The sequence below is a fragment of the Lycium ferocissimum genome, chromosome 9 (genome assembly GCF_029784015.1).
Source record: "Lycium ferocissimum isolate CSIRO_LF1 chromosome 9, AGI_CSIRO_Lferr_CH_V1, whole genome shotgun sequence".
NCBI classification, from domain to species: domain Eukaryota; kingdom Viridiplantae; phylum Streptophyta; class Magnoliopsida; order Solanales; family Solanaceae; genus Lycium; species Lycium ferocissimum.
This window is the reverse complement of record NC_081350.1, coordinates 28,038,929-28,066,262: the sequence shown is the minus strand read 5'-3', so window position 1 is coordinate 28,066,262 and position 27,334 is coordinate 28,038,929. Positions and strand designations below refer to the sequence as shown.

Here is a 27,334-nt window from a genome sequence, read left to right as displayed (position 1 = left end):
CCACCCCCCTCCCCGCCCCCACCCCACTCCAGCCAAATTTTTTTTTTATTTTCTTTATTTTTGTTTCACCCCCCTCCTCCTCCCAACCGCCTAACCCCCCACCCCGCCCCCACCCCCAAAAAAAATAATTAATTTTTTTTAATTTTCTTTATTTATTTTTTCACCCCCTCCTCCTCCTCCTCCTCACAACCCTCCCCCCACCCCCACCCCCACCCCCACCCTCATCCCCCACCCCCACCCCCACCCTCCAAAAAAAATTAATTTTTTTTTATTTTCTTTATTTATTTTTTCACCCCCCTCCTCCTCCTCCTTGCAACTCTCCCCCCACCCCCACTACCCCGAAAAAAAAAGTTTTAATTTTTTTTTTACCGCCCACTCCTCTTCCCAATCCCCCCCCCCCCCCCCCCACTCCCCCAAAACTATTAAAACAATTTGATATTTTTTTTTATTTTTTCACCAGCCCCCCTCCTCCTACCACCCCTCACTACCCCCGCCCCCTCCCCAAAATTGTTTTTTTAAAAAAAAGTTTTGAAAAGTTTTTTTTTTTTTTTTTTCGCACCACCCCCTCCCCCACTCAAAAAGAATATTGAAAATAAGTTTTGATTTTTTTTTTTTGGGTTTAGGAAAAGTTTGGATAAAATTCGAGTTGTTGTTGTAGTGTGTTAGTAGTGAAATAGATGGTTTTTCTTTGTTGTCTTGGTATGGTTCGGGGTTTAGGAAAAGATATCCAATAGATGTTTTTTCTCGTTCTTGTCCCGGTATTTATCTCGGTTATGTTTATAGAAGATATCCAACAGATTTATAGTTGTTGCAACAAGTTTTACACTTGTGGCAACAAGTAGATAATCTGTTACAACAACTACAAATTTGTTGGATATAGCTTCAGTTATTTGGTTCTGTTTGTATAAAATATCCAGCAGATTTGTAGTTGTTGTCCAAGCCGAAATGCTCCATAGTTGTTAATTGCACCGTGTTGTAATAACGGCTTATTTGTTGGAACTTTATGACATTTTAATGTTATTCTTTTTTAGAATGTTAATTTCTGTTCTTGGTGCTTGTGAACTTGGTTTATATGATATGTTCATCGTGTTCAAATCACAAATGTGTGTGTTGTTAATAAATTGCTGAACAGTTTTCAGCAAGCAATGAATCTGTTGCAACAGCTCTGTAACTTGTTGCAACAACTAGTAACTTGTGTTTTATCCAACTGCTAAAAGATTTCCAGCAAATAAGCAATCTGTTCAAATAACCGACAGTGTGCCTTGTTGGCGCAACTAAGTTACATGTTGGGGTTTTTCCAACAAGTGGAGTGACTTGTTACAAAGTTGGTAACTTGTTGTGTTTTATCCAACAAGAGTAAGGACTTGTTCAACAACTATGTCTTTTGGTTGCAATGTATACTACGCTATTGCAACGCATACTACACTTGTTGCGAGATATTACAGTTGTTGCAGATACTACTTGATTCACCCATATTTAGTGATCAACAAAGGAATCAATGACATTTAGTGATAAACAAAGAAAATCAATGATAAGTAGTGATCAATATATAATACTTAATCAATTTGATGGTAATTTGAGTCAGGAATATGCACTAAATCCAATGATCATTAGAGTGAATTGATGTGAACTACTTGATTCATCCATATTTAGTGATAAGCAAATGAAATCAACGATATTTAGTGATAAGCAAATGAAATCAACGATATTTAGTGATCAATATATAATACTTAATCAATTTGATAGTATTTTGAGTCGAAAAGATGATCTACTAAGTCAAAAGATGCACTAAATCGAGTGATTATTATAGTGAATTGATGAGAACTACTTGATTCACTCATATTTAGTGATAAACAAATGAAATCAACGATATTTAGTAATCAATATATAATACTTAATCAATTTGATAGTATTTTGAGTCAGGAAAGATGATCTACTAAGTCAGTATGCACTAAAACGAGTGATTATTAGAGTGAATTGATGTGAACTACTTGATTCACCCATATCTAGTGTTAAACAAATGAAATCAACGATATTTAGTGATGAATATATATATATATATATTCATGGATTAGATGAGCAATTCTAAGTGTATTCTTAGAACAGATATTACAGTTGCTGCAACAGATACCACAGTTATTACAAAGGATACTATAGTTGTTCCAATGATACTACGTATGTTCCAACAGATACTACACTTGCTTGATACTACACTTGTTGTAACGTATACTACTTGTTGACCCATATTTAGTGATCAATAAAGGGAATCAGCCATATTTAGTGATAAATAATGGAAATCAACCATATTTAGTGATAAACAATGGAGATCAACCATATTTATTGATCAATATATATACTTAAGCAATTTGATGGTGTTTTGGGTCAGGATAGATGATCAACTAAGTCCAGTAGGCACTAAACGGAGTGATCATGGGAGTGAATTGATGGGGACTACTTGATTCACCCATATTTAGTGATAAACAATGGAAATCAACCATATTTATTGATCAATATATATACTTAAGCAATTTAATGGTGTTTTGGGTCAGGATAGATGATCAACTAAGTCCAATACGCACTAAATGGAGTGATCATGGGAGTGAATTGATGCGAACTACTTGATTCACCCATATTTAGTGATAAACAATGGAAATCAACCATATTTATTGATCAATATATATACTTAAGCAATTTGATGGTGTTTTGGGTCAGGATAGATAATCAACTAAGTCCAATACGCATTAAACGGAGTGATCATGGGAGTGAATTGATATGAACTACTTGATTCACCCATATTTAGTGATAAACAATAGAAATCAACCATATTTATTGATCAATATATATACTTAAGTAATTTGATGGTGTTTTGGGTCGTGATAGATGATCAACTAAGTCCAATACGCACTAAATGGAGTGATCATTGGAGTGAATTGGTGTGAACTACTTGATTCACCCATATTTAGTGATAAACAATGAAAATCAACTATATTTAGTGATCAATATATATATCTACTAAAATCATTAGTAATTTGTTGCAACTTCTTCCACAAGCGTATGATCAATTGCAGATTTAGTAACTTGTTTAAACATTAGTTACTTGTTGGAACGGATTAGTAACTTGTTGAAACAGTTAGTAATTTGTTAACTTCTTCCACAACTATACTATCTCGTTGCAACATTAATAACGTGTTTAAAAAAATTAGTTACTTGTTGGAACTGATTAGTAACTTGTTGAAACAGATTAGTACTTTGTTGCAACTTCTTCAAGAACTGTCTGATCTGTTGCAATCATTTAGGCAACTTGTCTAAAGAGATTAGTAACTTATTTAATGATTAGCAATATCGTGAATATGTTGCAATATAATGGAGGAGTTGTTGCAACATATAAGATACCTACTGCAACATATGAGTAAGTTGTTGCAACATATGAGATACCTACTGCAACATATAAGATACCTGCTGCAACATATGAGTAAGTTGTTGCAATAATTCAAACAAGGTGATTAATCTGTTGCAACAATTAGTCAATTTGCTTAAACAATCGATCTATCCGTCATTAACGATTAGTAACTTGTTGCAACTTCTTCAACAAGTGTATGATCTGTTGCAACAATTAACTCATATCCGTTGCGACATATTTTTTAGTTTTTACAATAATTTAAGCAATTTTTTGATTTTTTTCCAACAAGGTGAGTAATTTGTTGTAACAACTAAGCAACTAAGCAACCAAGCAATTCTACTATATGCATCTATTGCAACAATTAGTAAGCAAAATAAATAAGTTCATAAACAGTAATTGTTCAACAGCCACCTTGGCTCCAAATACCACAACTAATCAAAATAAATAAGTTCATAAACATCATTCACAAATAACATAAAGGACAAAATATTTATAATTATTTATGAAAAACTACTATTATACATATAAATAATTATAAAATTTATGTATATAATTTATTGGTTTGGTTCGGTTATTTATTCCGTTATTTTTTAATAGAACCATAACCAAACTAAAATATTATCGGTTTTTAAAATTTAAAACCAAACCAAACCAAACCAAATGTCTGTTTTTTTTATTTGGTTTAGTTAAATTTTCGGTTTGGTTTTGGTTTTAACTAAAAACCGTGAACAACCCTAGTTGCAACAACTAAAAATCATTGGATATTTTCTACAAACAACCAAATAACTCAAGCTATGTCCAGATTTGTAGTTGTTGCAATGCAGTTGTCTACTTGTTGCAACAAGTGTAGAGCTTTGTTGCAACAACTACAAATCATTGGATATCTTTTACAAACGTAACCAAATAATCAAGCTATGTCCAACAGATTTGTAGTTGTTGCAGCATTGTCTACTTGTTGCAACAAGTGTGAAGAGCTTGTTGCAACAACTACAAATCTGGCTGGATATCTTCTACAAGCGTAAAAACAAATAATCAAGCTATGTCCAACATTAGTAGTTGTTGCAACAGATTGTCTACTTGTTACAACAAGTGTAGAACTTGTTGCAACAACTAAAAATCATTGGATATTTTCTACAAACAGAACCAAATAATCAAGCTATGTCCAACAGATTGTAGTTGTTGCACGATTGTCTACTTGTTGCCACAAGTGTAGAACTTGTTGCAACAACTACAAATGTTGGATATTTTCTATAGACGAAACCAGATAAATACCAGACAAGAACAAAAAAAATCATATGTTGGATATCTTTTCCTAAACCCCGAACCATACCAGACAACAACGAGAAAAATCTTCTATTTCACTACAAACACACAACAACAACAACCTGGATTTTATCCAAATTTTTCCTAAACCCAAAACAAAAAAAAAAAAATTCAAAACTTCCTTCCAAGATTTTTTTTGGAGGGGGGGGGGGGGGATTAATTTTTTTCGGATGGGTGGGGGAAGTAAGAAACAAAAAAAAACAAAATATTCAAAACTTCTTTTCAAGAAAAATCATTTATTTTTAGGGAGGGAGGGGGGAGGGTGGTGCAAAAAAAATAATTTTTTTGAAAAACTTCCTTTTTTGGAAGGGTGGGGGGTGCAAAAAAACAAAAAGAAAAACTTTTCAATTTTTTTTTTTTTTTGGGGGGGGGGGGGGGGGGGCAGGGGTTGGCAGGAGGAGAAAGGGGTGAAAATATAAATAAAAAAAAATCAAAAAACAAAATTTAAAAATTTGGTAGGGGGGGAGTGGGTAAAAAAAAATTAAATTTGTTTTTTTAATTTTTTTTGAGGGGGGGGGTGAAAAAATAAATAAAGAAAATCAAAATTAAAAAAAAAAAATTGGGGGGGGGGGGGGGGGGGCGGGGGAGGAGGAGGTGGGGGGTGAAAAAGCAAATAAAAAAATTAAAACTTAAAAAAAAAAAAAAAAAAATTGGGTGGAAGGGGGGCGGGAGGGGGGGTGAAAAAGCAAATAAAAAAAAATTTGGGGGGGGGGGGGGTGGGAGGAGGAGGAGGGCTAGTGAAAAAAGCAAATAAAAATATCAAAACTTTTTTTAAAAAAAAAAAAATTGGGGGGGAGGGGGTGGGGTGTGGGGTGAGGGGTGGGGGAGGGGTGGGAGGAGGAGGGGGACTGGTGACAAAGCAAATAAAAATTATCAAAACTTAAAAAAAAAAAAAAATTGGGGGGGGGGTGGGGTGTGGGGCTGGGGGGAGGGGTGGGAGGATGAGAAGGGGGGCTAGTGGGTTTTTTTTTTATTAAGTTGGGATCTTTTTGTATTTTATAAAAGATTAAGAAGTTTTAAAAAATACACTTTGAACCTCAATTATCTTAATCCCATATTTAAATGGGTTTTGAGATGAAATGGTCCCCACAAGTCACCAATACTAATTTCATAACTAAAAAGTCACCTTTAATTAATTCTTCCGAGTTACTTTTTGACACACAGATCAAGATGTCTTTTTCGGTTGCAATGGGATAAGTAAAAGTGTCTTCTTATCAAGTCTCTTTCCACCCTCGATTTACTAAATTATTACCTTAGTTGACCTCGTACATTTCTATTAATTTAGACATCTCTCATAACATTATTAAACTCCTCAAAAAGGCATAAAAGGTGATGATGCCAGCAAATGTTGTACGCCATCTTTTTTTTCTTCTTACAATATACATATAGTTGAATAATTCATGAAAAACTGTATATTTGGAGTAACTAACTTTGAGAAAATGTTCTTCAAGATCATTTTGGTCATATCTTGTCAAACTTACCTTGATGTTATTTTATGTTCATAAGAACATTCTGATTTATTTTAGAAACAAAGATTGAGTTCTTAATCCCAGAAAGAATCTTTTTAAATCTTTTTTAGTTGAATGACATTAAACAATGAATGAATTTGATGTTGGCATACCCATCTTTGATATTGGATTCCATTTAAAACAACATTACTGCTCTATATATGGGATATAATACTCATTTTTTGTAGTCCTCACATGAATTTTCTTGATGTTATTTATCATTTATCATTGCTATTTTTAATTTTTAGCCGCCCGATAAACGTAAAATATATTTTGTTTTATTTTCTCCTGTAATTTTGTGTCATGCGTGCTTGCAAACATAAGTAATTAACAAAGTTTTCACTAAAGATGGGATTAAGTTTTAATTTAAAAGAAAGAACTCTAATAAGTTATATCACTGTTAAAATATTTTAAAATGTATCAAAAATGTAAATTATAGTCCTCCCTTCTCAATCTAAAACTAAATTCCAAAGTACGGTTATCTAATTTTATGTGCGCATAATTTCAACATAAAATTTACCTAATAAATGAATATATTAAAAGGGGAACTATAAAATATTGTTTTCATATATGTTCTGAAAATATTAGGAAAAAAATTTTGGTTAAAGAAAATACAATTTGATCTCCAGACAGTCATAATATTAAACAATTGCACAAAAGTATATTTTTACTTCTTTTTTTAATATTAAAATACGGGATAGTCAATATTTTTTATAATTTAAGATAAAATAGTTAAGTTTAACATGAAAAATTGTATGTTCCGTAAAAAGTTCATTAAATTAAAAAAAATGAAAAAACATTACGTATTTTTTAACATGCACCTAGGCTTTTCATAATTTTTTTGTATGGTTTAATTCGAAAGAACATCTACAAAAGTATCTTGTAATAACAAGGCTTTTAATTATTTATATTTATTTAGAAGCTAACTTTATTGATTTCATCGTATAGCAGTATTATACCATTAACTATTTTTGACAGTAATTGAATACTTGAAGTTCATTTTGAAAAATGAGTTAGCTAATATGTATTCAATTCAAAGAAATTTTACACATTAAATTCTCAATTTCGATCATCGGAGAATATAATCTCAAAAAGTTTAGTAAAATAGAAATTAGAAAAGCTTTCATTTGTTTGATTTTTATTTTGAAAAGTCTAATATATTAACTAAGAAAATTATTTTTCTTTAACTTTCAGATACCTTTTTGTACTGTAATATTTTAGAATCCTTTAGAAAGCGTCAAACTAATATTAGAAAAACAAAGAAGTAAGAGGCCAAAAAAAAAAAAAGTTTAAAATAAATCTACAAATTTAATTTTTAACGTCAATTTGGGCTCGGGCTTAGCACGAGCCAAATGACACTAGTAGATGTATATGTATATATATCTCATCTGCTGGTAAAAGGTAACCCAGCCAATTAAAGTGAAAGCTCTAGATCTAAGATATTACTCTCTTTTCTATTAAGTTTATCCCAGTTTGCTCTGTACATTGCTTCTTCGAGGGTCATTTGATTGTGCAACATGCTAATCCGAATTTGAGCATGAAAAGAAGTGGAGAAAGCTGGAAACTTGTAATACCATGAAAGCTGATTGTACCAGACGATATTGCCATCGTAGTTTTGGAGCAATTTTTTTCTTTTTTCCCTTGAGGTAGTTTTTCTAGTTAATGATACTCAAATAACAGAGCACATGTTGAACAATTATTTTCGCATAAAAAAATTGATGAACTGTGCTAGTTTTAGACTTGTCATAGGAATTCAGTTTTGGCATCAAGAAAATTTTCCGTCTATATCGAAGAAAAGGAAAGAAATGAAAGCAAGGCAATAATGCAATTGAACGAATCCAAAATTTTCAAGTAGGCAGCATGAGAATTTCTTCTAGAAACATTTGATACTTGTTTTATGTCTTTCCACATTTAAAAAGATAGAATCATCAACATAGTCAACATGTTAGACAGGCGGCCACCATGCGCGGGCTTATAAAGGAGAGAATTTCGGAAAGTCATTCTCTCCAATCTTTTCTATCTTTAGAAGTGTAAAGATTCATGGTGTGATTGTCCAGGCTAGGTATAAAGCCAAAACAAGTTAGACCGCACCCTCTCTTCGTGTCTAGGAATTCACAGAGCATGGTTAAGCATATAATTGATTGCTCTTTCTACTGCTCTCTGCAGCCATGCAAAACAACAGAGCAATGAACATTATTTGTTATACTACTATATATGCTTATCTTCTGAATGAATTCACCTAAATGAATTCTCTACTACGATACATCCGTTTCAACCAGACCCAAAACTGTAGTATTGTTAAAACAAAGGGAAAACAGAAACAAAATTATTTTTTCACGACATCTATCAAGAGAGCTGTTGTTTCACAAAATCTTTAACAATCTGTTGTAAGCTCTCCCGGGCAGAAGAATGGAGATTTCAGACAAATTACAAAAACAGATAATTGATTTAATCAAACATTCTTATAATGACCTTTAGCATCAAATAAAAAGATCAACAGCATTGCAAGCCTCTGTGACAACTGCTTAATTTATTATTTGAGGTAAACAATGTAGACCTCTTTCATCCACAAAAAAAGACCAAAGTGACCTATTTCGCAATTACAGATCTTGATGCTATTCACAAAGCAAGGTAGTAAAACATAACATCTCATGATGTTAATTATCATTAAAAGGTGGCTTGTAGATCTGCTCATGTTTATAGGTCCAAGAAACAAGAGTTGCAAGAAAATCTAAAAGCGCATGCACAATATCTAAAATGCAACGAACAGAAGCTTCATGAGAAACTAAGCTACCATAACATTTGGTATGCCATAAGGGTAAATCCAAAAGAATAGTAATTAGTTACATAGAGAAGTTAAAAGTCATGATTGCATGAGAAGCTTATCAATTTGTAGTCTAGTCACGGAAAGCTCACTCTCGGAAGATAATTACGGAGTTGGTAAAGGATCTTGGGAAATCCAACGATGTCTCAGCCAGTCGAAACAAAAATTTGGACTCACAGTTCATTAAACATCTCCTGCACTTTCTTCTCTTTGATATGATAACGAGCTTCTCCAAACCCTTTGCATTCTTTAACATAAATTTTGAAAGTTCAACAAGTCTGTCAAAGCCCCGTTTTCTTTTTTGACAGTCAAGGCTATATATGGAAGAATCCACCTTCAAACACACCCGGAAGGAGTTGGCAATCTTAACATTCTTGAGGTTGGGAAGCACAAAGCTTGAAATCCAACTCTGCAGATCGGTATTGTCTTCCTCAAAGTTGCAGAAGTAACTATCAAGCTAGATACAGAGAAACTAATCAGGACCAAATGCAGGTCAGCCTTATAGAAATTGATTATTTCACAATATTAGTGTCCTACAGTGGCGGACCCAGAATTCAATGGTCCTGGGTGCTCACCTTAAAATCAGCAAAAAATATATTGCTTTGAGTAAGATTCGAACTCTACTCCTTCAGGCTTAGCCTAAAGCCTAAAACCTTTCAACCAAAGCACCAAGATCTTTAATTGCTTGTTGGGTGCTATTTATTATTTTATACCAAAAATTCAATATTTTCTATATGTCAACATGGAGTATCCGCCATGGTTAATGGGTGCTCGAGCACAAAAAATTGATACATGGGTCCGCCCCTAGTGTCCTATATAGAAAAATTTAAGAACCAACTAATCACACAACGATACTTGCAAAATGATTATAATGGTTGTTTCTATCAAAAAGATTCAGGCATAGGTAACCAAAGTAAAGAGTTATAGCGCAACAATCCTTGTCTTTCAGAGCTCATTTGCCATAATGGAAGCAACAAGACATCCATATCAAGGTGCAGCCTTACAATGAGAAAAGCAAAGCTTCTCACTGATAATTGAAGAAATATTTGCATTCTCCTTTTGAAACAACTTGCTAAGACGGAGGGGGAGGGAATTGTTAAAACATCAGTTAAATGAACAGATATAAAAAGACAAGAAAAAGTTCCAGGAAGTTACGAGATTTTCTGCCATGTCTATGTTTAGTGTCTGCACATGAGGCGAGGCTCCCAAAAGGCCAGCTACTCCATACAAATCAAAGTTTTCCATATACAACTCTAGCGTAAGATATTTGCATTTCAACTCTGGAACGGCAACACTTTGAACTGTAACATGCACGGGACCTGTTACAGTAATTCCAATGAAACTAGTAGAGAATGGAGAAAGCAACACAAAAAAAAAAAAAAAAGTACTTCACAACAGAGAGATAATGTTGTGACAAATCTAACTATCTAAACAATCTAAGTAACATCAATGTAAACAAATCCTCTTTTCTAGATAGATCTTTTGGCAGTATGATAAAAGAAATATCCAATTTCGAAAAGATGACAAAAGGATTGCATAAAGACACAACCGTCCGCAAGTTTTTGTAATTAGTCCAGTTGCTTTAGTGAAATTCATCCAAAAGGTCTCAATTGTAAAAAAAAAATTACACTCTGCAACTGTGCTAAAAATTAATCTCAGAAATCATGAACTATTGAGTTTTTTTAGAAAGGTAAGGTAAGTTATTAACAGCACCAACTGTGCTGAACTACAAAAGTTATGTACAACATAACTATGCAGTGCACTAATGAGTTTTAATATTTTATCTATATCATTTACTGTCCAAGTTTAGACCAACAATCCAAAAAATACAAAACAAGTATATTTAAGGACTTTTGATTTAAAATAAACCTCTGTGAACCAAGATAAGATTGTTAGCTCAGTTGCACAACTCAACTTTTGAAGATAATCTTAGACGAGGATCCTAAAACCTTGATGATAGTCATGGCAATTGTATTCCTCAACATCAAAAAGATCACCACGATCATGTCGTATGTGTTTGGTACATGAAATGTAGAAAGTAAGCTTAGCATTAACCAAGGAGGATACATCGATAAGCCTACACTTGAGATCATCAAGATCTCCTGAAATCTCCAAATTTTGAAGATACGGGGCAAAAATTTCCAAGGAACGACCATTGATATCATAAGGCAAACTATGATTTCTCATATTCAATCTCTTGAAGTTTGAAGAATTAGTTTCCAAGCGACGAAAACCCCCAACATCATATAATTCCATAGTTTCTAATGCAGTACAACCTGATAGTAAGTTCAAAATTTCATCATCGTTTAACCTCACATACTCTAGCTTTAGGCTCTTTAGAGACTTCCACGGTATGGCCACACCATCAAAGCAAAAATGTTGCAAATGTAATGTTATCAACGACAAACAGGTGCAGAAAGATTCAGGCAATAGGCGATCATATGAACTATAACAGGACAAGAATACAACATGTTCCACTTTTCTTTCAACAGCAAAACTAAGCCATCGTCTAATTTAAGAATCGTATCGAAACAGGTCTCTGCAGTCTAGTTCGAATATTTTGATTTTGGAAGAAACGTAATGATTTAATACATTGTCAACAAAGGATACGAAGTTAACAATATTCAGGCTTCTATTACTACGAGTATCATCCGTGGACACTACGGGTTGATAAGTGTCTCCGTAGATATTTGGTTCTTGTCTTCTACGCGTGAAAATGATATTATAAACAAGTCTGCCCGTCTTCCACACTAGTTTTGGTTACTGTAATGTGCCAAAAATAAGTAATTAAAGGACTTATTGATGTTTTCTGTTTCCCACCCAGTGCGAGCATTATATACTTTTGGGCCCGACTACTGAATTCGGGGTCATTGGCACATATGTATCTATTTTGAGTTGGTCTTTAATTTTTATAAGTGGTAACTTATATAAACAGCTATAGTTTCTAGGTTTCTAATCAATTTGTAGCTATGTTTTGCCTGTTTCGCGTGTATTTGGGCGTATTCAAATATATGGTTCCAAAATACAGTTAATCAAATACATATGTATATAAATGTCAAACTACACATACAGTCAAATACTCTATTTTGCCAAAATACAGTTAGTCAAATAAATAAGTATATAAATCAGTCAAACAACACATACAGTCAAATACATCTAGTTTGCCCAAAAATACAATCAGTCAAATACATATACCTTATAGCTACGAGCTGTAAATACAAATACCTTATAGCTATGATTTGTAATAAATTTAAAGTGTAGTATTATACTTAAATACCTCTTATATATTAGCTACACCATGTAAAAAATTCATATATCTTCGTATCATAATATCCACAAGTTATGCTCCGCATGACTTTTGTCCTTAAGGAACTTATGCCCTGCTAGGCATAAATTTGATTGCTAAAGGCCAAAAATTAAAGACCAGTTCACTTGAAGTGAAAAACGTGCAATTTCTTCATGAATTCGTGCCAATAAGTACTCCTTTGGGATAATACCTATCCAAGGTAATTTATTTTTCAAAGCTCGAACCCGAACAAACCCTATAGGATACATATAGGGGATAGTTATGTCATATGTGGATTGTAATGAAAAATATTATTAATAGACATTTTATTTCATAAAAATAATACATAGATTCTTGTAATAGGAATTTATTTGATAGTGCCAACCAAACCTAGTGTAACTTATGCATGTATAATATTTTCTTATTCGACCAACCAAACAATGCATCAATTATCGCAGAATAATTTTCATGATCACTCCTACCAAATCGTGTTATTTTATGTTTAACCAAATATCTTTAACTCGAAGTAGCAGTGGAATCTTTAGGCTGGAGACATAATACAACCAGGGACCAAATGTTGGTCAGCCTACTGGAAATTGGCAAAAGTGAAAAAATATGGCTTGGGAAAGCTAGTTCAAGAACTGGAAACTTGTTTACACAGACACCTCTTTATTATCAAAGACACTGGCAACTGGAACTCATCGCCAGAAACTTTTACTACTATAACCTATTCTGTACAGAATTTTAAAGCCAACAAATTGAGTGGTAATTAGTAGAAATGATTCTGATGGTTGTTCCAATCATAAAATGGATGGATGTCAAAAAAAGTTAAAAGAGTTCCAGGAAATTACAAGAGTATTTGCCATGTCTATGCTAAGTGTCTCCACATGAGGCGAGGCTCGCAAAAGGCCCATTGCTCCATACAAGTTGAATTTTTCATATGCAACTCTATCGTTAGATCTTTGCATTTCAGATTTGGAAACGGCATTCTTTTAAACTGCATTATGCACAGGACCTGGGTAGTAAACGCTTAATTTTAGCAACATAAAAGCATAAAGATCCTGGTTATTATATGTTATATAGCTTTTGCCGGTATGATAAAGTAAATACCTAAGTTTGAAAAATTGACAAAACAATTGCAAAAAGACACAAAAGGTCACAAGTAAAGCATCAAATCCAGTTGCACATGTGAAATTTGTACAAGGGTTCTCAATTGTATAATGTTTACATTATGCAACTGTCGGCTAAACATCAGTCAGAGGAAGTAAGGACTACTGAGTTAAAATCAGACCTCTGTGAACGAAGTTCCGATTGTCAATTAGCTTTTGTCATCGTTAAAATTCTCGCGTGCTGTCCCTTTTTATTTTTTTGCCAATTCTAATTGCCATAAGGTCATTTTGTGGTTAGCATCATGAAGCAATCTTCCAATTAGTTCAATTATTCATTTCTCGTTCAAATTGTTATACAAGGGTTGTTAACAAGCAAAGTGATTTAAGACATCACATTCCAAAGGAACTGCCCCGCTCTATCACACAAAGATGTAGAAGTTGTACCATTCTCCAAATTAGACTCCAATCTTCACAACTTATTATCACTTGTGTATAGAAAAAGCTCATTTTGTGTAATTGATGGTGCTTTGTTCTTCATGATATTCTCTTCAGTCCCTTCAGCAGCAGTGCTAGAATTCTGCTCAACGATCTCTTGAAACGTGGAGGATGGAAGCAAAAGGCTCAAATATGCCATCAACCTATCGGAAATGGTTCATTTATGCCACTCATCAGTAGTTTGGCTCATTTATGCTATCGAACTATCGGAAATGGTTCATTTATGTCACTCATCAATAGTTTGGCTCATTTATGTCATCGCCCGTTACCAAAATGACTCATCCATGCCATTTTTAATTAACACCGGTTTTATAAAACCAGATATGACACGTGGCCTCCAATTAGAGGTCTACGTCGTTTAATTAAACCAACCCAATTTTAAATCTCAAATTAATTAAAAATCCAACCCATACACCCGACCCACCCACAACCATAATCTAGTTGGAGGCCCTGTGTCATATCTGGTATTGTAAAACTGGCGTTAATGAAAAATGGCGGATGAGTTATTTTGGTAACGGGCGATGTCATAAATGAGCCAAACTATTGATGAGTGGCATAAATGAGCCATTTAAGATAGTTCGATGACATAAATGAGTCAAACTATTGATGAGTGGCATAAATGAGCCATTTTCGATAGTTCGATGGCATATTTGAGCCTTTTCCGTATTTTTATAAAAATCCTCCAGTGTGGTTTTAGTTATATCCATTTAATTAATTATTGCTTTTTCCAATTTTATATTGAAGAATTAAAGGGGGTGAAAGTACTTACAATAATAATTATATGTAATTGTCTTTTAAATAACCTTGTAGTATGAAAACAACTTTACCCTTAGTGTAGATATACATTAAACTCGCCAACAAATACGTACATGTGCGGTACTGACTATATTGGTATGAACTAAACAATATTAATTAGTAAAAGCAAGCTAAAAACAGGACGATCTTCAATGCATTGACCTACATATACAAAACACGAAAGGAATGATATCTTAAACGACATTTCACTATCATCATGTCAACAAAATAAACATTAAAAAATGATTGTAACTGTAGTTCTGGGAGAATATTATAAGGTCCACTTCATAGTAAATAACGATGAATAAACTTTCGTGGTGGGAACATACTTCAATTTCACAACTCAAACAGCACAATGACAAAAATAGCCAATTGGCGGATCTTCAAAGTCACGAAGAACCCTATGAAACAGCTAAAAAACAAAGGGTAACTAACAACTTAATCATTTGTCGATTTATTAGCAGAAGACAAAGTCTGAAAATGGATTTATTAGAGAAATCAAAACCAGCTATAAGGCAAAGACAAAAGCTGGTGACTTATTTTTGACTTCTTCTAAATTATTTATTACTTGGTCGGCATTGAATTCATCCTTAGAAGCATCACATACTTTTGGAGTTTTGGTTTATTCTTCTCTTGTTTATCTCATTTTCTTTATTATCCAGAACAAACTGTCCAGCAAATAAAGAAAGGATTTTTTATAATATGAGAGTATTACCTTCTTTAGTTAAAAACAAGAGAATAATCTCAAAAGTGCAATTTATACATAAGACAAATGGTTATAACTATTTATATATAAGGGAAAAGGGTCAAATATACCCCTCTACTTTAGTTTAATAATTAAATATACCCTCCGTTAGTCAAAATAGATAAATATACCCCTTCCGTTAGTCAAAGTAGATAAATATACCCCTTCCGTTAAGAAAGTACACAAATATACCCCTCAGTTGATAGAATCCCCAATTCCACCATTAATTACCCGATTTAACTTTAAAAAACCCATGCCCGACCCGCCCCGACCCGCAAATTAAATTCTTTTCATCCAAATATACCCACCGCCACTACAACCGACCCAACATAACCACCACCGTCGCCACCACTGTTTAGTACTCCCCCATTTTGTTGATCATATTTCGTCCTTTTCCTTCCTTTGGATCTCTGATGTGCTAAATGGCAGCTTATGTTGCTCTTCAATCTGGTGTAGTATTTATAATCCTCTTAGACTTGCCATGTTATCTTTCAGATGCATAGTGGAAAGATTCAATTTGCTAGATTTGTCTGTGATAAAATTCGTCATTTTGCTGATAAGTGATAAGTGCATGAACTTCTTTTCCTGTTAGACATGAATTTGTCCTTTTGTTCTGGAAATTTTCCATTACCATGTTTATGAATTCATCTCTGAATCAAAAAAATTCCATAATATCTGATTAAAAAAATTAATGCAAGGGCTGGCAATTTTGTACTATCCTCAATTGTCCATGTAAATTCCAATTTTTGCCCACAGTTTCATCCCTTCTGTTGATCATTTTATTGATAATGTCTTTGTCCATGTTGTGTTTTATTGTTCATGATAATACTATATTTTTAATAAACATTTCCTGATGTTGGAAATTCATGCGTGGTTGAATGATCTATGTACATAGGTGGCGGTGGTGGTGGAAATGGTGGTGGTGGTTGTGTTGGGTCGGTTGCAGTGGTGGTGGGTATATTTGCGTGGAAAGAATTTAATTTGCGGGTTGGGGTGGGTTGGGCATGAGTTTTTTAAAGTTAAATCGGGTAATTAATGGTGGAATTGGGGATTCTATCAACTGAGGGGTATATTTGTGTACTTTCTTAACGGAAGGGGTATATTTATCTACTTTGACTAACGGAGTGTATATTTAACTATTAAACTAAAGTAGAGGGGTATATTTGACCCTTTTGGCAAATTTTGTTGTTTAATCTGCTTTTAAATCTTCAGTAGAACCTTAAAAAACAGGAATTATCTATGAAATTCTTCGCTAATCCGTCATTAAATAGGATTAGCCACAAATTTTTGTTGTTTAGCTGTAGAAGTTTGTTGCTAATTCCTGTTTTTTCAATGGTTTTCCAAGTCTCAAGAAGTAAAACAATATAAATAAAATCTCTACATGGAGAAAGAGAGTTTGGTAATACATAGAAATCATCGCATCAAAGTAAAAGACAAAAGTATTTGTGTATATATATATTACTAACAATCTGCAAAGTACCAAAAGATCAAATTAAAGCAATAGCTAGAAGAATTAATTAGCTATCTATTCTACAATACAATGAATGCAAGCACTATTAAATGTGAAAGGGAAACACCAGGAAGAAGAAATTTGTGTGTGGTAGATTATGATATTCCAGTTAACAAATGTGTTAAAAGGCGACGAAAATCTCCTACTGTTGCGGTTACAGTGAATGATGATAATCACAATGGCCAAAAGTCACCAAAAGCTGATCAAAAAAATATTGTTCAAACTCCTACTACTAAGAGAAGTTCAAGATTCAGAGGTGTTAGCAGGTACTAGTACTACTTAAACATGTTCAATTTTTCTTGTGGGGTTGATTTAGTAGCTAAATATTGATGATATAATATTGGATCTTTAGGCATCGATGGACAGGGCGATATGAAGCTCATTTGTGGGATAAGGCTTCTTGGAATGTTACTCAGAAAAAGAAGGGGAAACAAGTCTATCTTGGTGAGTACTTCAAAAAAAAAAAAAAAAATTGTGTCATATTCCTATGCTTTCATGCTTATAATTATGCATGTGTTAAATGAGCAGGAGCATACGACGAAGAAGAATCAGCAGCAAGAGCTTATGATTTGGCTGCAATCAAGTACTGGGGTTCATCAACTTTCACCAATTTTCCCGTATGTATACATATTATATTTATCAACTTTCCTTCTTTTGTGCTTGGGATTATGCAGTTTGATAGAAACATATTGAACCAATTCGTCTTTATCTGCAGATATCTGATTATGAGAAGGAAATTGAGATCATGCAAAATATGACAAAGGAAGAGCATTTAGCCTCTTTAAGAAGGTATACATTAAACTTATCAATCACCAGAATTTACACCTCAAAATCAACTATAATTTTTTCCATAACCAAACCTTGTTCTTTTTCGTACAGAAGAAGCAGTGGTTTTGCCCGAGGTGTATCTAAGTACAGAGGAGTTGCAAGGTAAACAAATTAACTTGTCGATCACCCAATATTTCCACTCCTTTACTACCTTTTTGTTCATAACTAAATGATTATTTGAATTTAATTTAACTTCAGGCATCATCATAATAATAGATGGGAAGCAAGAATTGGACGAGTTTTTGGTAACAAATATCTATACTTAGGTACTTACAGTAAGTACTTTCACTCCTTTTAATTAATTCCTTTCAAGTTTTGATCATACCAAGATTTCAGTCAAACGGATTCTCACTCAAAAACCATGTGTTTATTTTCACAAGGTACTCAAGAAGAGGCAGCTCGAGCTTATGACATTGCAGCAATTGAATACAGAGGAACTAATGCGATGACTAACTTTGACATGAACACATACATTAGATGGCTAAAACCAAGTGCCAATTCTCAAATGCCATTCCAAGATTTAGCATCAGAAAATCAGCCTATACGAACTAATATCACTTATGACATGATTAACCCGTTAAACGACTCTTCATACTCATTCAATCCCAATTATTTCACCATCAATACTGAAAAACTGTATGATATACCACAAAGCCAGGAACCTGTTGAAAGAAAAATGCCATTAATTAGTCCTTGCAAGAAATCATCCTCGCCTACTGCTCTAAGCCTTCTGCTTCGATCCTCCATGTTTCAAGAGCTTGTTGAGAAGAATTCAAGTACTGCTTCTGATGAGACTGAAGAGAATGACATGAAGAACAGAACACAACTAAGCACAGAAAACGAGTGTGTGTTTCACACAAACGATAAGTTGCCAAAAGTGGAGTCTTTGGAGAATGGTACAACTTCTTCAGCTTTGTGTGATAGAGCAGAGGAGCAGTTCTTTTGGAATCTGATGTCTTAAAATACTTAACTTGCTAACAGGCGTAGTACAATTTGAAGGAGAAAAGAATAATTGAAAGTTGGTAGTCATCTATGGAATAGATGAGTAGTAGTTTCTTCACAGGATTGTACATGAAAAATGGCTATTAACTGTAAGAATGAAAATCTTGGAATTACAGTAATAGGTTTCCTAGATGAGTAGTACTTTCTTCAGAGCACTGTACATGAAAAATGGCTATGAACTTAAGAATGAAACTCTTGGAATTAATAGGACTACTTCCATCACTGGATCCTTTCGCAACGCATATTTCCCTTCATTTCCATTTTCTGCATATTAATAGTTCGGATGACACTGTAGTCACATTAATAAAGGTTGTATTCACATTGCTTTACCTTTGTTAGCTAAAAGATCCAAATGCATTAAGCTATTAGAAAAAGTTTAGATCAGTATTAGATGATAGAAAGAAAGAAAAAACAGATATCCTTAGGATGTTATCAATCCTTAAGCTTAGTATTTCATCAGAAAAATATCACCACGATAAAGCTCTTTGAAAGTTTGGTTGTCTTATTTATATTCGACGAAGTATGGAACTGACTCACACCCAATATTAGCAACTTCTTGATACGGAACTGCTCTCGAGTTTTCTCATGCTTTCATATGATTATAATCTAAAGGTATGGAACTGCTCTCGAGTTTTCTCATGCTTTCAAATAATTATAATCTAATTGGAGTTTACACATAATAAGAAGCTATAGACTTCATAATAAGAAGCTATAGACTTCAACTATTTGAAGACGTGTCTCTTATTTTGGGACCATATAGAATATAGCAAGATGCTACATGTTTGATCAGCACATATTTTAGATTGGTTGAATTTCATTGGTATATTAAAAAAGATTGTCGTAAAATGTGTTTGCGTACCTTGAAGGTCAAATCGAGATGTCTTAAAAACTTTCACCAATCCAAAATAATCTAGAGAAGGAAACACCAAGAATAATTCTTGTCAAACTAACAGTGTCACCGCTGCACTTACTAACCAGTGACACATATTTTATTCCATCATGTACAATTGTTATGATTTGAGACTCAAAACATGTATACTGAGTACACAGATGAAATATCAGTGCGGGTATAAATATAGGGTCCATCATCTGGATACAAATAGCTCGTAATATTAAGTGGAACAGCAATTGAAGAGACTGCCGTTCAACACAAAGTCCCATCTTCAACCCCCAAAGAAAATCCCCCAGCAGTGCCCAATACACTAGGAAAACAGAAACATCTAAATGATATTTCCTTCGATATGGGTGAATCAGCCCTTGGTAGAAGCCGTCCTGTTACATCAAGAAAAGAAAGGAAAATTTTCTGGTCATTCAAGGAGTAGAGGAAACAAATGTTTGAGCGGATAACATAATGTACTTCAACCACAAAATAAGGAAAAAGGAAAAAATTTCTGAACATGCCGCTTTGCTTTCAACAGAAAAGTAAGGAGCATGATAACTAAATCACCTACCCTAGCAAACCCACACAAAAAAGGAGTGGAAGGGGAAGTTTGAACAAGCTGAATACCTCATTATGCGTCTTGGTGGATCTTTTAACTTAACAGGACCATCTTCAGCGATGCCGTCAGTTAGATACCTATTGGAATTTCCTTGTGGTAAAGAGTCTGAAAGTTCTTTAAGGCCCTGTAACAAAGTTATGGTATATCAATGAAGTGCGTGCAACTGCAACCATACTGATCAAACCACCATGTCAATCATCAGAAGAGAAACACAAATAAAAGTCAATAACTAATCTGCAGTCCAGTTAACAAAGAGAGGCATTGTGTATGGGTTAATCAATCTATCAATCCGAGCTCAGGAAAGTTAAAACCCTACTCATATCGTGACCAGTGTACCAGACGTGCAAAAGTTGCCATTTTATTCACGAATGACCAAAGCATGTATTAGATGGTTCTTGAAAATTATTTTCATAAATGAATCATGTCAGTCAGAAATATCAATATGGGACAGCATCCCAAAGCAGTCCATATATTTGAACAAACAATAAATAATTTTGTTCAAAAATTCAGTAATTCTTTCATTTGGACATTATTCTGGTGTTCCTAAGTTTTTGGCAAAAGATCTCTTCTTTATGTAGAGCCATAATCCAATGAGCATTTTGGAACTTGAATATCCCACAATATAAATATAAAAAAAGCACAATATCACAGGTCAGCTGCATGCATATGGCTGATACTAAGACAAAATACTTGAATAAGGACATTCAATTGAAAATAGCAAAAGTACCATCAGACTAGGTGTAGAGTTGCCCACAATTTTGAGTTGTTCCTGCAGGGAAAAAAAAATTACAGGTTAAAGGATTATTGATGGCAAGCATCTAATAAGAAAAAATAAAACAGTGCTTCCTATGTGTTAAGGATAAAACATGCAGAACAAGAGAAGATGCCACAAAAATAGTAAGCTCCAAGGTGACACGTACACACACACATAAAATAAGTTGAGAATAATAACTATAATTGCAGACAACAGTTGGAATTAAGTGAAATAGTTATTGCAGCATTGTTTAATGCGGCCACTTCAGGGCAGCCAATTGGTGATGAACGCATGCGTTAGCGCCTTGGCGATTGAACTGAACTCCACCTAAGCAAGGCGAAGCGCTCAGCCCGTTTTGCACCTTGCATTATCTTGTCCAATGTACTGTGCCGAAAAATGATAACTGCTGAAAGTGTGATGGCCACAAACAGAGACTTTTGTGTGGTAATTGCTTGCACAATTTAAGAAATAGAACATTAGGAGGACTCAAAATGTTTAATAAGTTTGGTAATCCTTCCCGTGCTAAAGCAGAGACATGTTTCCAAACAGCATGCTGCCCAAACTGGAAGGTCGTCCTTTTCTTTCAATTACGCAGGGAGGTCGAAAATCAACCAAAACCACCTACTTTCTTAATGTCTTTACTTGAAATATTACAAGTTTCATTCGCACCTTAGATCAAGAGGAAGGAAGGACAGAAAATATTCTTATATATGAATCTCCATTCTGATCTGTAAATTTGGCAAAACAGACTAGCGTATTCGGGCTAAGATGGTAAGCAAGTTACCGGGAGAAAACAGATTTATTTTTTTTTTAATCTGTTCCTACGTTCACCCTAGAGTGAAAATCAGAAGCATATAATCAAAACTATTAACTAATGCTTTGGTAATTTTGATCATACTGTAAATCATGTACCAAAAGGGATTATCTGTAGAAAGTGAACCACACATCCTGTCACTTTCCTAGCAAAGAAATTGTTTGATCAAACGATTTGCTTCTAAAATTGCATTGCTAGCATTCAAGGGAAATAAGAAGATTCTTTATCCAACTTGTTTCATAGGTGTTAACCCACCCCAACCGTACCACCATTTTTAGAGGGGAAATAGAAGCATAATGTTACTGTGTGAAAGCCTAAAACTGAATAAAACACTATTCAAATGGTAGAGGTTAAACACACATCGACAAGTTGTGATAACATCAAGATTTGTACAAAAAAAAAAAAAAAAAAGAGGTCTACAAACCTGAAGGGTGTCAGGCATCTTCACCCTTTTTCCATTGACTACATTGCACAGGTACATAACACCAGCATTTGCAAGTTCCTGTTATTAACCATGAGAGCTATGCTTAGTACAAATTTTTCCCTTAGTATTTAATAGGTACAACAAACACAGTTAGTAGCTGAGATAAAGGCAGAAATGACTCGCTTTTTTCACTATACCTGTTTGCCTTCCAAGGAAAGTAACTTGCCATCCTGCATATCCAGATACAGTTAAAGCAGAGTTTAGCGTACCTAAAAGTAGATGTAACAAAATTGACAAAAATAATGTAGAGAAACCAAGGTAGCTTGGCCACTGCCCTTTTCCCAACAAAAGCATCTGCACGAACACAAGCTACCAGAAAGCATAACTTACCAGACCAGAAACCATTCTCTGTAAATCATCCAAATCACAACCAATTTCGGATAGATCACCACGCACATCATTAACCTGTTGCAAAATAAGGTTTTGACCTAAATATTATGACAGCTGTACTGCACTGTTGTAGTATTACCAGGAAAATATTAATTTAAGGATTATGGACAGTGGATCAGAGAAGACAAATCCCACACAAATAAAGACAAAGAGGTGTTAGAATAGACTTGCACCTCATTCCTTAATAGTTTTGACATCTCCATTTGATCATCCAATTTCCCATCGACATTCTCAATTTTCTGTGTCAAATGTCTCTTTGTTGCCTGATCAAGAGAAGAAACAGAATAATGAGGAAAGCATGATGGAAATATCATACATAGGTATAACGCAAATAACCCCACACATAAAAACATCTACGATCAAGTGTCTGTTTGCACAATTTCTCGATTGGGAACACAACAAAATTATGATTCAGGAAAGAATCATACGGTTGTCTAATAGCGGACTTCTCTCACTTTGATTGATCAGTTTCACTTCTGTAGAGAAAAGTAATCAGGTCTTTAACAACCGACTAACACTGACATGAAAACTTGGTTTTCTTCCTCAAGCTTTCCCCCTCTTCAAATTTAGAAAATATGGCACCACTTCTTTGTTTGTTTGGGAGAGAAATTCTGGCACACTTGTATCATGTCTTTAAGAACTTTTTAACTTTTAAATTTTTGATAAGAAAATTGCTATTCAAAAGAAATGTAGTAACCCCAAATTACTGAGAACTGGAAGTTTGGAATGAAACAGATCCAAATAGAGCAAAGTGGATAATGAAAATTCATATGGTAAACCCCAACTAACTTGGTGTAGTAGTTGTTGTTGATCATAAATTGGTAAAACCCAAAGCTACTATTTGCTTTTAACAGTTAAAGGAGATAACAACAGGATAAAACTGGTAAAAAATAGGAAATTGCAGCAGCATAGCGGAAAGACTTGTTCAGCCCGTCTTCATTTAAGCTAGTAATAAAAAAATGGGGACCTTTTGAGATTTTATACTTTTATGTAATAAGAGATAACAATAATACGATTTGCTAATCCCCTAGCATATCATGAATTTCATTCCACTGTCCTGGAAACGATTTAGAAGATCAAATGTGGCAATACAAACTACTGTCCTCATATTTTACAACTCAGTAGCAACTTTTATCTCTAAAATTTAAATCCAGCTCAACAGTAATTAATTTGACTTTGATAACCATTTTTAGTAGCTGCTATCTTAAGTCTTTAAAATTCTCCTTTACTTGAGAATAACTTTAATCAAGGTTCTTCAATATTGACATCTGGTACTAAAGAAGTCTTAATCCGGCGAATTACGTTTTAGGTTAGGTAATGAATTGCTAACTCGTTCTTATTTCATAAACTGAACTACGTTCTAGGTACATAATGATAAACCAATTGACATGCTCTAGGTTTTTTTAATGAAGTGAGAAGGTTTCATTAGTATCAAGACTCTAGGGGGTTTGGGTTTTGTTGATAGCGTAAATATAGATGTAAATATCTACGCTCTTACGACACCTAACAGGGAAAATATACCAACCCAACTAACCATCTCTTTCTCATATCTGTTTAACTAACTGCTTTCTTTTATTACCTTCGGGGAAAGGGGGAGGGGATAGTGTGTATTGAACCCACGCCTATTATGTTGAGACTCACTGGTACCACACCATACTATAAGCCTTAGTAGTAATGTACATTCAGAGAATACAAGCACATTCACTGACACGGGAAAGAGAGATTTCTGGCCTATAACAAGAGGCCTGGGGAGGTAAGGGCTAGTTCATCAATAGTACACTATTGTTGACAAGCTGCAACCATCAAGCTTCACAGGTTTAACAGAAACACCACAATTATATATGCAAAAATGTATTAGCATGCTAGTTAGGGACATGGGAGTGCCAAGACAGCAGAGAAGGAATTAAAAACAGTAGCGGCAAGAGATGATACTCACAGCAAGCGCCTCAGAAACATGCCCCAAGTGCTTTGTCATATTTGAAACGGCATCCGCCATACTCTTTTTGGTAACATACATAAGGTCAGAGAATGATAGACCCTGCAAGCATTACATGAAAAGGTGAAAATATGTTTTCATTTTTTTAAATACTAGGGACACGAATCATTGTTCAGTGGAACATTTGTCATGGCCAACTAAAGCTAGATGCATAAAAGCTTGGCCTTCGGCTGAAAGCTAGTTTCTTCCCCATTTTTTACCCTTAATATTTTGTAGAAGGACTGGTACCTAAGCTGAGGACCAACTTCAAGCTGATATGACACACATACACACATGAGCATGTTACTCACTCCTTCTCACGCATGCATTTTAATTTCATCTATCACGCTACACATGCCTCTAGTACACCTTAGTACAATGAAACATGTTTCCCAGACTTTCATGTAGGGATCTCCACGCTACTAGAAGTTAGTAACAAGAGAGGGTATTACTTGATATTTACCTTCCACCACATATATCCATAACCCAGTGCCCCTACTGCAGCAGTTGGCATGATAAGAGATGTGAAGTTACCTGAGACATGACAAAAGAGTGAGAAACGGTTAAGGACACATTGGCTGATAGAAAACAACTTCCACAAAATCAAAAGGAAGGATAAAGCAAAACAAAGCATGAGAACTCTTCAGTAAAGAATGGTGGAAAATACCACTAGAATTTCCATTTAGAACAGTAATTGATCGTGCAGAAGCCAATTGTCGAACCTCCATTGCCAGCCTACGAACCTACAAAGAGAAAGCAATAAACATAAGTTTTACTCTAACATATAGATACTTCATAATTCTATGTCATAATGAGTACGTTCATATACAACACAACTAGAGGGTGATAATTCTTTTATTCACTGTCAAAATATTAATAATTTAAAAAAAAAAAAAAAAAAAAAAAAAAAAAAAAAAAAAAGTGATGCAAAGCATGTCTGTGATCACATCCATTGTTTAACCACTGAATCCATGATCCATACAGTGCTAGATGCGCACTACAGTTATAATTTGGGATGGGAAAAATACCCTAATAATGATATTCCAGCAGTTCATCAATGTTCATAGAAACCCTAGAAGGTAGTGTTTAAAAAAATGATTCTGTTATTCAATGAAAAGGAAAATTAAAATATGGGTGGTGGAGATTTTCATGAATATATAAAAACAGGTGAATTGTGCATATAAAACCACATTGGTACTTATGCTACTTTTTATTATCAAGGTACCTGTGCAGCCATAACATCCGAATCTCCACCATCTGCCTCCCCTGATTTTTCATAATTTTTTATCAAGTTCTGCCAGAAAGATTGCAAAAAAAAAAAAAAAAAAAAAAAAAAAAATCATTTAATTCTATCATCCAAGTATTAAATGTGAAACAACATAAACAGCAATAGGAAATTGGTTTTAAAATTTGACAACTACATCCTTCTTGTTAGTTACAGGGCATACAAGGAGCCATCAAAACCATTTTTTTTTTTTTTTATAAAAAGGCAACCCGGTGCACTAAGCTCCCGCTATGCGTGTGGTCCGGGGAAGGACCGGACCATAAGGGTCTATTGTACGCAGGCTTACCCTGCATTTCTGCAAGAGCCATCAAAACTATATTCAAATAAAATCATATCCTGCACTCCTTGTAAGCAAGGTGAGTCGATCATGTATCGTGTATACATACGAAATATAGTTATTGAGCATTATTTTTTTTTTTATATGTAGCTCTGCTAAGCATTATTCTCCCTATTACTTTCAGCAACCACACTAATAATTGAAGCATTTTACTTAGTGATCTCAATCAAGATTGCCTGTTTCAAGCAACAAGCATAAACAAAACACTACTACTTTCTCGATTAATAGATTTTTTTTATAGGTACTTCCATTATAAACATAATTCATGGAATTCAAAGCTAAAACTAATTCAATCGTTGGGAATGAATTTATTAAAAATTTGTTAAAGAATTATGAGGGTCAACAACGTTAACTAAGGTATTTGACCCATAATTTGTGTAAGAACTGTTAGGCGAGGCCCGAGTGTTGGGCATTAGGCGTGTTTAGGGCGTACAGTCAGGCGTTTACGGTGTAAACCTCACAGAACTAAGCCCCACACTTGTGCCTCAAAGGGTTTTGCCAGTGACCAGCCCCGAGGCGAGTCCCAAAACTATCTTTTAAAACACTGCTAAGAAATACTTATTTCAGGTAGATTACCTAACTCGAACTGAATTAAGGCATAATCGTCCTTATAAAATGAAGTTCAAAAAATATGAACTTAACTGGAGCTAAAATAACTCAATTTCATCCTAAAACACTAAATAAGTTGAACATAATTACCTGAAGTTCGCCAATTACATCAGATAATTTACCGTTTTGAAACAGTACAGTACCAGTATACCCTACACATACAAACGAAATACACACAAATCAGATCAAACTAGCAAAAATCACTAAAAAGAAGAAAAAACGAAAAAAAAAAAAAAGAGAGAATTTGAATACCAGCGCCAACTATAAAGATTATTCTGCCTAAGCCTATTCCAGTTTGTAAAGCCATGGCTAGCGGTATAATAAGTGATTAGTAAAAACCTAAAGACTAATTATATGAGAAT

The 27,334-nt window shown here is 34.2% G+C and overlaps 2 protein-coding genes across 2 annotated transcripts; one reads left to right on the top strand and one right to left on the bottom strand.

Annotated features, from left to right (window-relative positions):
• The first annotated feature begins 17,025 nt into the window (after positions 1-17,025).
• On the top strand, positions 17,026-19,518 carry LOC132031745 (AP2-like ethylene-responsive transcription factor At1g16060). Its single transcript, XM_059421663.1, has 7 exons — positions 17,026-17,261; positions 17,348-17,439; positions 17,524-17,612; positions 17,711-17,784; positions 17,875-17,925; positions 18,022-18,098; positions 18,204-19,518. Exons 1-7 carry the CDS (start codon positions 17,026-17,028, stop codon positions 18,782-18,784), a joined length of 1,200 nt encoding a protein of 399 aa, XP_059277646.1. The 3' UTR covers positions 18,785-19,518.
• A 239-nt stretch (positions 19,519-19,757) lies between these two features.
• Positions 19,758-27,334, bottom strand: LOC132030132 (uncharacterized). Its single transcript, XM_059419630.1, has 13 exons — positions 27,225-27,334; positions 27,063-27,124; positions 25,967-26,035; positions 25,409-25,484; positions 25,205-25,275; positions 24,703-24,804; positions 22,940-23,029; positions 22,707-22,781; positions 22,514-22,546; positions 22,317-22,394; positions 21,052-21,093; positions 20,333-20,448; positions 19,758-20,097 (listed from the first exon to the last, which is right to left on the bottom strand). The coding sequence occupies exons 1-13, from the start codon at positions 27,277-27,279 to the stop codon at positions 20,076-20,078; spliced, it is 891 nt and encodes a 296-aa protein (XP_059275613.1). The 5' UTR covers positions 27,280-27,334; the 3' UTR covers positions 19,758-20,075.